Below are 13,858 nucleotides of genomic sequence, written 5' to 3'. Positions count from 1 at the left end.
AATATAAGATTTTACTTTTAACAGCTTTCAAGTATATAATACAGTACTGTTAATTACAGTTGCCATGCTGTACATTAGATCTCCAGAATTTATTCATCTTATAACTGGAAGTTTGTACCCTTTGACCAACATTTCCCCATTTCCCCCACCTCCCAGCCCCTGGCAACCACCATTCTACTCTGTATTTCTATGAGCTAAACTTCTTTAGATTCCACATGTAAGTGAGAACATATAGTATTTGTCTTTCTCTGTCTGATTTATTTCACTTAGGGTAGTTCCCCCAAGGTACATCCATGTTGTCCCAAAAGACAGGATTTTCTTCTTTTTTGTGAATGAATAATATTCATATATATATATACACACACACACAGTCATATACATAATAATTCAGATAGTAATGTATGTATATATAGAGTCAGCCCTCCCTATCCTCAGATTCTGCATCCACAGATTCCACATCTGTGGATTGGACCAACAGTGGATCAAAAATATTTGAAAAAAAATTTACAAAAAGTTCCAAAAAACAAAACTTGAATTTGCCACACATCAGCAACTATTTAAATAGCATTTACATTATACTGGGTATTATAAGTAATCTAGAGATGATTTAGAGTAAACAGGAAGATGTAGGTAGGTTATATGCAAATACTAAGACATTTTATGTAAAGGACTTGAGCATCCTTCGATTTTAGTATCCACGGGGGTCCTGGGACCAATCCCCTTTAGGACTGGTACGACTCTACGAGGATTTTTCACTGTGCAGGGGGTTGCACCGCTAACCCCATGTGTTGTTCAAGAGTCAACCGTATACATATATCTCTCACATCTTTTCTATCCATTCATCTGTCAGTGGATCCATAGGTTGTTTCCATGAATTGGCTATTGTAAATAATGTTGAAATGAACATGGGGTGCAAATATCTCTTCTGAGATAATTTCATTTCCTTCAGATATATATTTGGAAGTGGGATTGCTGGATCATATGGTAGTTCTATCTTTAATTTTTTGAGGAACTTCCAGACCATTTTCCATAGCGATTGTACCAATTTACATTTCCACCACAGTACATAAGGCTCCCCTTTCTCCATAGCCTCACCAACACTTGTCTCTTGTCTTTTTGATAATGGCCATTCTAATAGGTATGATGTGATATCTCGTGGGTTTGGTTTGCATTTCCCTTATGATTACTGATGTCAAGCATCCTTTCATATACCTGTTGACCATTTATATACCTTCTCTGGAAAAATATCTATTCAACTCCTTTGCCCATTTTTTAAGCTGATTGTTGGGGTGGGTTGTTTAATAATATCCTTTATCTATGTCTTTTCACCCACCGCCCATTTGTCAGAAAAACAAAACTGGGGAATTTAAATTTCAGAAAAATAAGCGCTATTGCTTTAGAAAATTATTGTATTAAATTCAGTTGTACTTCTACTTTGACCCAGAAAGCCCTCAATTTACTCAGAGATTACGTTTGAAAAGATTAGAAAAAATAAATTATTAAACAATCCTGAAAAACTAATAATAAAACTAAGTGGTTAATTATTTTTATTTCTCTCTCTCCTCAAACACTCCCCTCCAGGCCCGCCCCCCACACACACACAGAAGGAGGATGAGGAAATTTTGCATAACCAATGAAGGCTATTTCTGGATGCCTTCAGAATATATGCAGGTTGATGACGTAGGTTCTTAATCACTTTAGCAGCATATGACTTTTCTTTGATAGCGCTATATTTTCAAGGTACTCTTACACTTAGCAACTTTAAGGGCTCAAATTGAGCAATGAAAGAATCAAAATACAAAGGGAAAACAGAGAATGGAAAACTCAAAGATGATTAATTTCATCATCTTATAAAATTGCGGGAATTATATACCTTATAGAACTGATGAAAATGATCAGATATTTGTTAAAGCACCCAGCTCAATGCCTGGCACATAGTAACTACTCAAGTACTGCCTAAATCTGAAACACCAAAAACTATGCCAGAACTGGAAGACAAGGAGATTAGGGAAGAGGGAATGAAAAGAAGATAAAAACAAGAAATCCTCTAAAATTTATTAATAGTGGTGGTAAAAAAAAAAAAAAATTAGGGGGAGGGGGCACACAGCCTAGTTCCTGCACATTTCACTCCTCTGAGTTGTAAATAAGAAGATAGAAGGAAATATATTCCAGGTTCAATAGTTTCACACAATAGTCACAAAATTATCCATTCAGTCCAGATAGCTTGATTGTAACCGAAGTGGACTGAGAATAGAAGTAAGAACATAACACATAAGTACTAGGTATCTGAAATTTGAGGAATAGCTACACTCAGTGTTTTTCACTGATCAATACTCAATAGTTTAGAACAGTAGTGAGCTACCTTTTTTGCATGTAGGACAATTCAGGAAAAATAAAAATGTTTATAAACCACAAAATTTTTTCATTCACATTTAAGTACTTTTTGAGTAAAATACCCTTATAATGCCTCTTTTATAAAAGAGAACCAATGAAAAAATTAGGTGCTGCTTTTTAAGTAGATAAAATATTCAACTTTGAGAAGAAACAACATGGAGGCAGCTGTACAATATTTTATCCTCGTATTATATCACAGACTGTTGTAAAGTTAGATGGGCCATGAGTTATTCAAGTGGTGTCTCTGACTGAGAGAAAAGAAGGAAGCAAGGAACATTTGTGTTCTAGGTGAAGTTTGGTGCTTTTTTCATAGGTTATATAATATTCTACATGAACTTTTTAACTAAATGATTTCATAAGAATAACTTTTTTCTAATTATAACATTTTAAACCTTAGAGTTAATGTAATCCAAGTAAAATTTTAAAGCCCAAGAAACAGATCCAGAGAGTCTAGTTGAATACTTTGCCATGGTGAGATAGGAACCATAACCCCAATGTGGCAGAGATTGCTACCTGTCCACTAAAATTTTTCCTTGCTTCTTCTTCAGGAATAGAATAGTATATGGGAAACTGTCTGCCCAGCATTATTGCATTTCCCAGTGTCTTTTACAGTTTGGATATAGCACATGTATAAGTTCTTTTCAAGGGAATGTGAGCTGGCATAATGTTGCCTCTTCCAGGCCAGTGCCTTAAGACCAGAAAAGGAGGCCACACCTCTTCCACATTTTTCTCTCATCTTCTTGCCACCTGCAATCTGAACGTGGCAGCAACAATTCTGATCATTCAGATAAGGACAATACCATAGAGCAACTGTTCTCAGGATGTGGTCCCTGGGACCACTGGAGGTCCCCCAGACCTTTTCAGGGGGTCTGCTTTTTGGTTAATAATAATTTTTAGTAGTAATATCCTACATTATTTGCTATACTCCTTACAAAAATTATAGTATACATAATACTACCTTAAATAGTATCATGAATTTATGTTATATAGAATAATAGAATGCTTAATATAAAATTATTTTAAATTTATAGCTTATACTAAAGAGCAATTGGGCAAACAGTTCCTTTAAACTGTCAGAATTGTGCTTCAGCGCCTAATGTTGCATGAGTTACACAAGATTAGATAGCAGCATCTTCCGTTCTTTTCATCACACTTGTATATTTTTTATAACTTTGCTTAGATATGAACTAGAGTATTATGGCATTTCAGAATTTCTTCATTTGGCTTTCACATTCATTTACTACATGCCAACATGATCATTTGGTACCTAGTTTTATTTTCCATATATGCTAGGCAATTCAGGCCTATGTAAGATGTAAGAGTTAGCTGAGGTCAAAAATAAAAAGATAAATGGCATGAAAAAGAATATACACATAAGGACTTATACATGCAAACTTAAATCATATTAAAGTTGTATCTCTTATACTGTAAATGAATAATTAAGATAAATATTTTTTTAACTCTGGGAAGTAACACACATACCAAAATTGAAAAAGGAGCTGGAGTTATTTGACCGAACAGAGTCTGCAGGATTGTTTGATGGGGAAGAATTACAGATACCTAGAATCAAAAGAAAAAAATGTAAGGGAAAGAATGGATACAGACTCAGACCACATAATTGTTGAGATTACACATTCCCTCCAAATTAATTAATACTTCCAGATAAACATATCACTATCAAATGTAACAAAATATAGATGTTTACAAATGGGTTGACACTATAATTTTCTCATTTTTTTGTGCATATTTTTTTTAAGTTTTCTTTTCTTTGCAAACAGATTGTATAATAAACCCAACACTAGAGAGAATCACCAAAGGATTCAGGAATACAATCCATTTTATTGTGAATCAACTTTTTCTGGGATTTACATTTTTGGCTTTCAACTGCATCTTACTTTGCACTCTGATCGCTCTTAAGTACACTTTTAAATAATTTATTCTCCACATTAGCTCAACCGTGGCAAGTCGGTGATAGTTCTTCCACCATCCTCTACGCCTGGAATATCTTTCTTCACTTTCCAGCCTACTTTTTTCCCATTATGGGTGATTCTAGTTAGGCCCAGAATCTCCCCAAAAGCACTGTTATGTTGCTTTGTTTTGCTATTTTACCTACCTATAGGCAGACTTAAAAATATATTTCTCTTCCCAGCACCTTAATATATTCACGTATCAGTATCTGCCCAATTCTGAAAACAATCCATTGAAAACATGGTCCATATTTTGCACAAGCACTGTCTAGCAGCAAAAAAGGATAATTTCAGGCTTGTATAAACTTTCTAAGAAGCAGTACATAATTGGGGAGAAATTACTAAATATTCACCTTTTTTTTGTTCTCATCATTTTCAGAATGTAGTGTGAGGACTGCATCTATGTTTGTACACACATACCTAATACTAAGATTCTAGAAAGACCTCCCCCTTCCTGGAGTTACTTGAGTATGAATCACTAGAGTAAATCATGAATTTCAATCAGATTCAGTTAAAATATATATTTATTGAATACCTACTATGTGGCAAGCATTGGGCTAGCCACTGATGATAGAGACATGGAAAACAAGTGGGTGAAGGTGAGAAAGTTCAGGAGATAGCAATCATCTCTATACTGCACATGAGCTAAGAGGTATATACATCCTTCAGAAAGAAAACAATTGTCCCAAAAGGGAATACTGGTTTTTTATAACTGGAGACAAAGATTTTGCATATATGTATAGTGAACTACTATTCTGCATCTAGCTTGTCATAGATACTTTTATGCTGTCTGCTCAGCATTAATTCCTTCTTCTGATAATAGAACTTGAATTTTCCTTTAAGAAACCATCCCTCTCCAATGTTCAATGGCCATACTTCTCGTGGAGCTCATTCAACCCTTAGATGAAGGAGCTGACCTATGACTAGGGCTGTCAGTTGGTACTTTGCCATGGTCACACCAGTTGTTTAGGTCTGACCTCATTCCTTATTGGTCAGCGTCCACATGTAACAATTGTCGAATGTTAGGTATGACACTATCTTCTTAATCCAAGCATTAAATATACTGGCAATAATTGGTTTAGGTTTAGCCAAGACAATCAGGCCCAATCAACACTAGTCATCAGTCAGGCTGTTGCTTGAGCAACCAGGAAAGAGCTCATTTTTTTCATCATAAGCCTGAAATCACATGGTAAAAGCCTGCCTATGAGTGAGCTAACAGAGTGAAACAAAGGAGATATGGAATGAGACTTTACATCTTTAATTCCATCATTTGAACTCTTGGTCATAAGCTGATAAATTCCCCTTTTCTGCTTAAGCTAAAGTTGGGTTTTCTGTCACTTGCAAATGAAAGATTTCCTAGCAGCTAAAGTTTCCCACCAAAAGTAGGCATCAGGTGTCATAGCTGACAGCTTCAACTCTTGTCACCAGCAGCCAGAATGATCTTTTCAAAAGACAGATCATGTAACATCTCTGTCTAAAACTCTTCTGTGACTTTCCATTGGGCCATTAACATGACCCATAAGGATCTAACTACCTCTCATCTCTACCATCTTTTGGACACACCTTACTCCTTTCTCTTCTTAATACCCTGCAGCTATGATGGCTTCCTTTGAGTGCCTACAACACACCAAATTCACACTGTTCTGTTCACCATCACATGCCCACTGCCTTGAAGAATGCCTGGCACATAGGAGGCACTCAACACATGTTCATTGAATGAATGAATGAATGAAAGAGCCTGACACCAGGCTTAGATGCTAACTTAAAACAACAGGTGAAGAATCCTAATTTCCTTAAAAGTAGGACCAGTAAGGCATCCAGGCTAAAGGGAGAACATATAGAACCCAGGAGGCATGGACCATCTAGAAGGGGAAGAGAACATATGCAGGTAAAGGCAGATAAGTCTAAAGCTTCAGGATCAACTTTGGGGGCCAGATTTTGTTCTTAATTTAAGGACAGAAGACCAGAGGGTGAAGGCAACTGAGAAATAGAAATTAGAAATAAGTCTCAGAGTCTCAGACAGTCATAACATATCTCACATCTATGCCAACCTAAATCTTCCTGAAGTTTCTGTATCTTTGTTTGATATCCCCAAGACAGAGTTGGAGCTAGAGAAAGAAACTTTTTTGGGTTTGTTTTCTGCTTTTTTTTTAGAGAAAGAAAACTGTAGGGACTTCCCTGGTGGAGCAGTGGTTAAGAATCCGCCTGCCAATGCAGGGGACACGGTTCCATCCCTGGTCTGGGAAGATCCCACATGCTGAGGAGCAACTAAGCCCGTGCGCCACAACTACGGAAGCCCACGCACCTAGAGCCTGTTCTCCGCAACAAGAGAAGCCACCACAATGAGAAGCCTGCTCACGGCAACCAAGAGTAGCCCCCGCTCGCCGCAACTAGAGAAAGCCCATATGCAGCAACAAAGACCCAACACAGACAAAAATAAATAAATAATTTGAAAATAAAAAAGAAAACTGGGTGTTTCATAAGCTAAGCTGATCAAATCAATCTTTGGCTAGCTATTCAAGTCACTCATTTCTTTGCTTTTAGCTGTTTTATTTCTTATGTTATATACTATAATTTCTTCTTGCAGTGTTTAAATTCTCTTTTGACTGACTTTAGAGGAAAGAGTATATTTTCCAGTCATGCTTTAGCCCATCATAAGTAAGAAATTAGTTCACTTCAGAGATCAGGTGTGGTGGCAATGAAAGGAGACTAGCACAAGTTTATGGAAAGGGAGATAGAGTGAAAAGAGTAAGATTCAGCTATAAACCTTCTTACTTAGATTATACCTTAAATCAAGTTTTCTCAGTGCTCTTTGTTTCTCCCTACAATACCAGTATAGTACCAAATAGCTGTTTGGTCCTTGATGACTAACCCAATGGATCAAATTTGTAAAAACTATACCACCACGTTTTATATACTTTGTAGTTATAAATAGGATTTCTAAGATAATCAGTTTCCCACAGTTTCAGGAGTCTGGGTTTTGTTTTCATTACAATATAGGAAAAACAGTAAGCAACAGACTTTTACTGCTAATAATACTTGGTAAAAATGGAAATGTGTCAATACTTTGCTTATTTTATTAAATCAACACATTTGTTTCACAATATGCTTTGCTATGACTACTTTCAAAGAAAGTACATCTGAGGTTAGACTGCTGGGAATTTCAAATAACACACTTGTATGACAGCATCTTAGCATGGGTAGAAAATGCCAAACGTCATACTATTATTCCTGTGTATCAGACAAACTTTCTTTCCCCTTACTCCCTACCTAGTATTAGCATTGTGGAACCTAGCAGAGTACAAGGCCTAGGGGTGATTGTTCTGATACGTAGGACTGTAACAAGGTTCTGTTTAGGAATAATATTGTTCATTTTTTCAGAGTGGTTATATAAGGAAAAATTACATAATATTGAAAGTGGAATGTGTATTCCAAAAATAAGTAAAAGAAACTTACTCTTTTTCATGTTTCGCAAAATTTTCAAACTCTACAAAATGAAGAAAAGGAAAAAGTGAGTTTTTTCCCTGTGAAATCCAAAATACTTTAATCAACTAGAAATATAGATTTCAGTCAAAAGGATTAATTTCTTTAAAAATGGATATCAAATGTACAAAATTATTTTTCTATCTTGCCATTTTTTAATTCAGTGCAAAGTCTCCACTTGATCTTATCTTGCTACATTTTCCACCCATATAAGAATCACACTATTTATTTAGAAATAGTGCTCTTGTTGTGTCAGGGGGAAAGATGGAGTTCCTACTTGTCTTCTTTACTAGGCGACCATTCCAGGACCCACAATGGCTTCTGAAGATAGCTGTGATACATTGCCGTTCCCATTCAGGCCAAAAAATTTTGCCAGTCATTTTCTGTACTCAGTTTACTGAGGTTCACTTCATACTGTTAACCATGCTACTTTCTTCTCCCTCTTTCAGCAAACCCATGTCTTCTGCCTCCTTTATGGTGAAGTCTCTAACTTAACCTCTTCTAGGAATCTACCCAGATTTCTCCTTTTCTTCACATTTCCTCAGGGTGTATGTTTTCAGTTTGTTCCATAGTATTTTACTTTTTGATAATTTTCACGTTGTTTCGTATATAGGCATTCTAGTAGATCAACTGTACTCTTCTCAAGGACATTTAGATGTCCTTTATGACATTTCTATTTTCCTAATACTTAGAAATGTAATCTTCTATATAATAGGTATTTAATAATTTTTTTTGAAAAATTTTATTTAGTTTTTAAATATAGATTATTTATAATTCAAAATATCCTAGTAAAAATGCTCCCATCTTTGTTCTCCATCTACCTAGTTTCTGACCCTCCCCCTGCAGGTAACCATTGTTGTTAGTTTTTATGTATCCTTCCAAAGTTACTTATGAATATATAATATAAATATAGATCATATTTTCACCCTTTTAAGCAAAATTTAATAAAATATATAAAAGTATATTGAGAGAGTCCTCATTCTTTTTTCAGCTGCATAGAATTCCATTGTATGCATATACCATTATTTATGATTTATTTAATCAGTTCCCCTAATGATTAACATTTACGTTCCCAATTGTCTACCCTTATAAATAATGGTATAATGAATAACCTGGTATACATTTCATTTCACATATGAGCAAGCATATTTGTGGGATAAATTCCTAAATGTGGAATTGTTGGGTCAAAAGATATATGCATTGGTAATTTTGATAGGTATTGCTAAATTGTCCTCCATAGAAGTTATACCACTTACATTACCACCAAGATTGCAAGTGTGTGCTTATTTTCCCATAACCTGCCTAACAGAGAATATAGTCAGACTTTGGAATTGGCCCTTCTGAAACATGAAACACAGTATGTGACTGTGGTTTTAATTCGTATTTCTTTTATTATGAGTGAGGTTGAACATATCAAATGTTTAAAAGTCAGATCATGCACATTTACTTATCTTTGAATTATCAGATCATGTATTTTTGCTCACTTTTAGGGTTATTATTTTCTATGAATTGCTAAAGAAATATATAATATTAAAGAAATATAGTCCTTTGACTATGATGCCAGTTGCAGATATTTTTTTCTCCAATTTGTTCTTTGTCTTTTGATTTTTAAGGTGATTTTTTTGTTGTTGTTTTACCATGCAGAAATTTTCTGTTTTATTTAGTTAAATTTATAAATCTCCCTTCTTATGGCTTCTGGATTTTGAATCATAGTTATAAAGATCATTCCCACTCCCAGGTTGTAAAGTAATCTTTCCAGGTTTTTTTAGTACTTTGATGGGTTGGTTTTTTGTTTTTTAGCATTTAAATCTTTTATCCAACTAGAATATATCCTGGTATAGCTGTGAGGTATGGATCCTACCTTTTTATCCCTCTAGGTTGTTATCCAGTTGAACCAACAACAGTGATTAAAACATCCATCTTTATTCCCTGACTTGAAAGGTTCCCTTCATCATATACTAAATTCCTCTACATTTTTGGATCTATTTCTGAAGTTTTCCTTCTGCTCTGTTGGTATGTGTTTCTTTTCATACACCAATATCATACCATTTTAATTATTGAGGCTTTACGATGTTTTAATATCTGATAAAGCTACCCTTCTTTCATTGCTTTTACTTTTTTTTTTTTTTCGGTTTACTGACTATTCTTGCTCTTTTTTCCCCCCATATGAACTTTGGAATCAATTTGTCTAGTTTCAGGGAAAAAAAGTTGATAGTTTTATTGGGTCTGCTTTAAGTTGTTGGGTTATTTTAAATTTTTGGTTTCCCTCCATTAATTTTGATCGTTGTGAGACCAACAGTGAATATCAATGAAAATATTTAGTCTAATTTTTCATCTTAATGCTGGTGGCCTGGGGTTGGAGTGGCAGGGGTAGGGACACTTTCAGTAATGGAAAGCCTCTGGCATATTTCCATAAACTCTTATCTTCTTTACCTTACTCCTTGTGAAACATTTTCCAGGAGTCTTCAATGTCTGTTTTGAAGATGTTGAATTTTCCATGGTGTTAGGACAGCTAGTAGAATAAGTCTCTATAGGTTGAGTCTGCATACCTAAAAAAAAACGTGTTTTGTTGCATAGCTTCTTAAGCCTTCAGATTGTATACAGGTATATATTCAGTAATTCTTTGCTTGACTTTTTTATGCATTATTTTTATGCATTATTTTATGCATTTTGCAATGCATTATGGGATTTTTAAATGTATTATTTTTATGTTATTTAATCATTCTTTGTACCTTTTCCATTTAGATCCTACTTTATTGTTAACCTTTAATGGTCTCATTTTTATGACTTTTTTGAGAGAAAGCACTGCCACTTACAATCTTCATCAGCAACAAGGAAGGACTCTAAGGTTCTTTCTGGCAGTGGAGGTGGCAGGGAAGAAGAAGGATCTTGGTGTCTATCTATGAAAAGAGTATACAACAGAGCAAAAAAAAATAATTCATCAATTAAAAGTCCTAAGTCAACATCCCTTTTTGAGACAAATATCATATGATATTGCTTATACATGGAATCTAAAAAATGGTGCAAATCAACTTATTCACAAAATACAGAATCACAGATGTAGAAAACAAATTTATGGTCACCAAAGGGGAAGTTGGGGGAGGGATAAATTGGGAGACTGGGATTGACATATACACATTACTATATATAGAATAGATAACTAATAAGGACCTACTGTATAGCACAGGGAACTCTACTCAATACTCTATAATGGCCTATATGGGAAAAGAATCTAAAAAAGAGTGGATATATGTATATGTATAACTGATTCACTTTGCTGTATTCCTGAAACTAACACAACATTGTAAATCAACTATACTCCAATAAAAATTATTTTTAAAAATCCCTTTTTGGTTTTGTATAACCTTTCCAATTTTTCAATATTAACCTACAACAGCCAAATAAAAAATTATCTGAACATTGACTGGAGCCTCAAGAACTTTGTTATTCTAGCTCTTTCACCAATGAGCCTATGCTTCATCACAAACTTGTAGCTCACTTACAAAAGTATTCTTCAAAAGAAATTGAACCTGAATTTAGTCAAGCTTCTAATCTTACTACAATTTTACAGAGAATCCTGGAGATAAAGGAACATGTTAAATAAAACCATGAGGATACAAACAGCTAAATCCAGAATATTAGCAATCTTAAGGACAAATGGCCCATTCCCTCAACAAATAAATGGCATGAGAAAACATAAAAAGAAGAACTGTTACAAACTTTAAAAGGCTTAAGAAACATATAAACCAAAGGCAATGTGCAGACTTTGTTTGAATCCAGCTTCACATAAACCAACTGTAAAAAGACATGTTTGAGACAGTTTGAGAAAATTGAACAAAGTCTGGATATTAGATAATATTAAGGAATTATTATTAATTTTATTAGTGTGATTACTGTTATTATGGTAGATTTAAACTGTGTGTTTGAAAATTTCCATGATAAAGAATTTTAAATAATGGAGCTATTTTCCCATAATGTAAGTCCTAAGAAACAAATGGTGTTCTATTGCTGTATGCTTCTCGTTATACAGCGCTAAGTATAATTATATACTTTATTAATGTCTTTTATTTTTTTTAATTTTTTGGCCACACCGTGTGGCAGGTGCCATCTTAGTTCCCTGACCAGGAATCGAACCCGCACCCCCTGCATTGGAAGCGCAAAGTTGTAACCACTGGACTGCCAGAGAAGTCCCTATTAATGTCTTTTGAAAATGAGTATGTGGTTAAGTGCTAGAGTTTTATCTGTCTTTGGTCATTGGGTTTTTCACGTCTTAGGACTTACCTATAAAGAAAGTTCTCTTGTTTATTCCTTATATGCTGGGTAATATGCAAAAATTAAGTGCAATACTTATTTCCATCACCTAATACAATAACTGGCATATAGTAGGCATTTGATAAATATTTGATAACTACTCTGAAGTAGCTTATCACCTTCCCGTTTGATTTTAGGAAATATTATGAGACTATAACTTTCAGGTAGCGATATCCTGCCAAATACCTTCCCAAAACACCATTTTCATCTTAATACTCCCCTGACGAAGAACCTACAATGTTTATTACTTACTGAATTAAATTTAAATTCTTCTGCCAAGCTTCGTGTGTGATAAAATACACGTAACAAAATTTGCCGTTAATGACATTTAGTACATTCACAGTGATGTGCAATCATCACCACAATCTAGTTCCAAAATTTTAATTGTCCTGAAAAGAAACTCCATACTCATTTAGCAGTCTCTCCCCATTCCCTCCAGATTAGATTGGCAACCACAAATCTGATTTCTCTATACAAAGATTTGTCTGTTGTGGATATTTCATCTGCCTAGCTTTTAAGTCCTTTGGAATTTTCCCACATTTTATCTATCCAAATTTATTTTCCATATTTCCCTATAATAGAACCTCTGTTGCAATTAAATTAACCTACTTACCATTTCTCTGTACCCATCATGCTTATTTTTACCTTTGAGTCACTCTTACTCTGATCCCTCTCCTGGAATTCCCTCTTTTTTCCTCTATCCATATTCTTAAATTTCTTTCACCTACTCAAGCCTTTCCTAACCACTCCAGTGATACCTTTCTTTAGTCCAGATTCCTGGTGATGATAATCAGTGCCACATAGATTGTCACTGAATGGTTCCAAGTGAGTGTTAATTTTGTCTACCCAATTTGAATACATATAGAATCATTAAGCAGCGCCCTTTCTTAAATATTCTGCCTATTCTAACACTGTATAAGGCACACGGAACTTGCTTAGGAAATGTTCATTTAATAATTACCTAATAAAAATTGTAATAGGTAACATTTAATGAGAGCTTATTATTTGACAACCACTGTGCTAAAATCTTTATATGCTTTATCTCACTAGATCCTCACAAAAATCCTCTTAGAAGGGGAGTTCTATTATCCTCATTTTATAAGTGAGAAAAATCGATAAAGTATATAATGTAACCAAGGTCATAGATTTTGATAACTATTGGTAGGCTGGGGATTTGAATGAAAGTCTACCTGACACCAAAACTCATGCTATTTAACCTCTATGTTATACTGCTTATTTACGTATTTGAGCAATATGTTAATATGAATAAATGTGTTAAGGGCAACTACTACTTGTTATAATGTATGTAAAGTACCTATCAGTGTTCAAAGGATGTTTGCTGTTGATGTTGTCATTCAATGTATAAAACGAGCAAGAAAGTACTAAGAAGCAGTGACAAGTTAAAGACCTAAGTGACCAGAAATAACTTTTTAGAATCACACTGTTAACAATGATAAAACCAGTAAAATGGAACTGCTGCAGAGTTTTAAGAGATTGTATCTAAAATAGTTTGGGTTTTTTTTTTTTTTTTAGGGCTATATATCAAGGAGCAGAATTCTAAAATCCTGTCTTCCTTTCGCCCTTGACAAAACGAAACTACTAGCCTAGGAAAACCAGAAATAGATCGATAAATAGTGGAAGCTATTATGGAAACCAAGCCATCTCCTGAGGTGAATTACTCTCAACTTAATGAGCCATTCTTG

The 13,858-nt window shown here is 34.6% G+C and overlaps 1 protein-coding gene across 3 annotated transcripts in view; it reads right to left on the bottom strand.

The window, feature by feature from the left end:
* The window catches only part of PTPN22 (protein tyrosine phosphatase non-receptor type 22), a 51,139-nt gene that overhangs the window by 1,850 nt on the left and 35,431 nt on the right, over positions 1 to 13,858 (bottom strand). For 2 of the 3 annotated variants that reach the window (XM_004263202.4, XM_033435812.2), the window contains 4 exons: positions 10,661 to 10,744; positions 10,278 to 10,393; positions 7,818 to 7,848; positions 3,877 to 3,954 (listed from right to left, as the gene is read on the bottom strand). In XM_004263202.4, the coding sequence (XP_004263250.2) occupies positions 3,877 to 3,954; positions 7,818 to 7,848; positions 10,278 to 10,393; positions 10,661 to 10,744 (309 nt within the window). Of the gene's footprint in view, positions 1 to 3,876; positions 3,955 to 7,817; positions 7,849 to 10,277; positions 10,394 to 10,660; positions 10,745 to 13,858 lie in introns of those variants that run through there. The other variant, XM_033435819.2, reaches the window with a different exon arrangement.

The sequence above is a fragment of the Orcinus orca genome, chromosome 1, assembly GCF_937001465.1.
Source record: "Orcinus orca chromosome 1, mOrcOrc1.1, whole genome shotgun sequence".
NCBI classification, from domain to species: Eukaryota; Metazoa; Chordata; class Mammalia; order Artiodactyla; family Delphinidae; genus Orcinus; species Orcinus orca.
The sequence above is the reverse complement of the archived record's forward strand: the minus strand, read 5'-3'. Positions and strand labels throughout refer to the sequence as shown.